Source organism: Diospyros lotus, chromosome 5, assembly GCF_014633365.1.
Source record: "Diospyros lotus cultivar Yz01 chromosome 5, ASM1463336v1, whole genome shotgun sequence".
NCBI lineage: Eukaryota > Viridiplantae > Streptophyta > Magnoliopsida > Ericales > Ebenaceae > Diospyros > Diospyros lotus.
In genome coordinates, this window is record NC_068342.1 from 39,722,609 (window position 1) to 39,724,271 (window position 1,663).

General features: G+C 44.9%; 1 protein-coding gene across 1 annotated transcript; it reads right to left on the bottom strand.

Annotated features, from left to right (window-relative positions):
- Positions 1 to 316: 316 nt before the first annotated feature.
- Positions 317 to 1,350, bottom strand: LOC127801234 (zinc finger protein ZAT10-like). The gene has a single exon (XM_052336163.1). It carries the CDS (start codon positions 1,226 to 1,228, stop codon positions 476 to 478), a length of 753 nt encoding a protein of 250 aa, XP_052192123.1. The 5' UTR covers positions 1,229 to 1,350; the 3' UTR covers positions 317 to 475.
- Between the last annotated feature and the right edge of the window lie 313 nt (positions 1,351 to 1,663).

Below are 1,663 nucleotides of genomic sequence, written 5' to 3' on the forward strand. Positions count from 1 at the left end.
TACTAGTACTATAGTAATTAAAAACAATGCTTTGCTTGCCTGAGGTTTTATTTACTTAATTTTCAATCAAGTGTGACACTAATATATTGATATATTATACTAAATATATAATAATAATATATAACACAATATACAATAATATATTTAACAAAGCCTTGTCATTCTTATCTGGCAAGTGGCGTGTGAACCATGGTTTGGTTTGGTTTGGTCCATTAATTATAGACATCTTCAAACTCCGTGCTTTAACTTGCAAATCGAACAGGATGACAAATTGATAGATTAAATGAAGCAATCGAACAAGGAAGAGAGATTGAAGTTATCAAATCAATGATGATTAATTAAGCCTTAATCAGGCAATGAATAAATGAATTCTGAACAAAAGATATATATATCCAACCAAACCCCCAGAAAATTAAGCAAAGCAAATTAATTTACATGAAGAATTCAATTCCCAACTAAATTGAATTAAATTATTTTATGATAATTCCAAATCCGAGAGGAGCGATAAACGGGGTTTCTTCGTGGGTAGAGGGCTTTCCACTTCTTGGTCGCCGGGAAGTTGACTTTTTCTCGACAAGTCAACGCCGAGACCGAGGGAGAGTTCGGGCAAGGCTGGGATGTTCAGGTCAAAGCCCCGGTGGTGGCTCTGGCTCTGGCTCGACCCGGCGCCTTCCGAAGAGGTGAAGGGGCTGCTGCCGTTGACTTTGTTATTGCCGCCTTCATAGTGGCGACGCTTGTGGCCACCAAGGGCTTGGCCGGTGGGGAAGGACTTGTGGCAGATGGAGCACTCGTGGGTTCGGCCGCTAGGGTCGAGGGTGGCGCCGGAGGCCGTGGTGGCGGAGGTAGAAGGGTGGTCCTCCGCGGCGGCTGCGGCGGCGGCGAGCTTCCGGTGGCTGGCTTTGTGGCCGCCGAGCGCTTGGTACGACGGGAAGGCCTTGTCGCAGACGCTGCACTTGTAGGCCGGTGCCGCCGCCGACGCCGACGGCCGAGACTCCGTGTTTTCGTCCTCTGACGCGGTGGCTGGAGAGGCGGCGCCTCCTCGAGCGAGCATGAGAAGGCAAAGCGCCAAGTACTCCTCTTCCGTCGGCGAATCCTCGCTACGCGGCCTCTTCGAACGCTTCCTCTTCTTCCATGGCTCGAGCCCGTGGATGTCCATGTCGACGGCGACGTCCTCCATGCGAAGCGCCGCCGTAGCTGGCGTCGGAGACTTGAGAGCTTCAAGAGCCATAATTAGAGATCTCCAATCAAGCGACTGATAAATATACAGAGAAAGAGAGAGAGAGAGAGAGATACTGATACTTTCAGAGAGAGAGAGAGAGATAATTTGTTGGGATGGTTCCAGTGAAGAAGAAGTGAGGTTTCTATATATAAATGGAAAATAGCCAAGGATGGCGGTGCCGCGCGCGTTGCGTTAACTTCGTATCATATCATATCAAATCATATAATAAACAAATAACATATATTACTTAATTTTCAGTTATATCCCTCCATATCACTTAATTAAAACCCTTCACGCTTTCATCCTAATCTTTAGTACGTATATATATACGGTACATTAATTAAATATTTTAATTAATTATAAGCCTTATCACTCACTTAAATAACTAATTAAAATGCTTCATGGGTTAATACTATTTTTTATAACGCCCAATTAAAATGATAT

Coding starts and splice junctions, on each gene's coding strand:
- LOC127801234 (XM_052336163.1), bottom strand. CDS start 1,228: ATGGCTCTTGAAGCTCTCAAGTCTCCGACGCCAGCTACGGCGGCGCTT.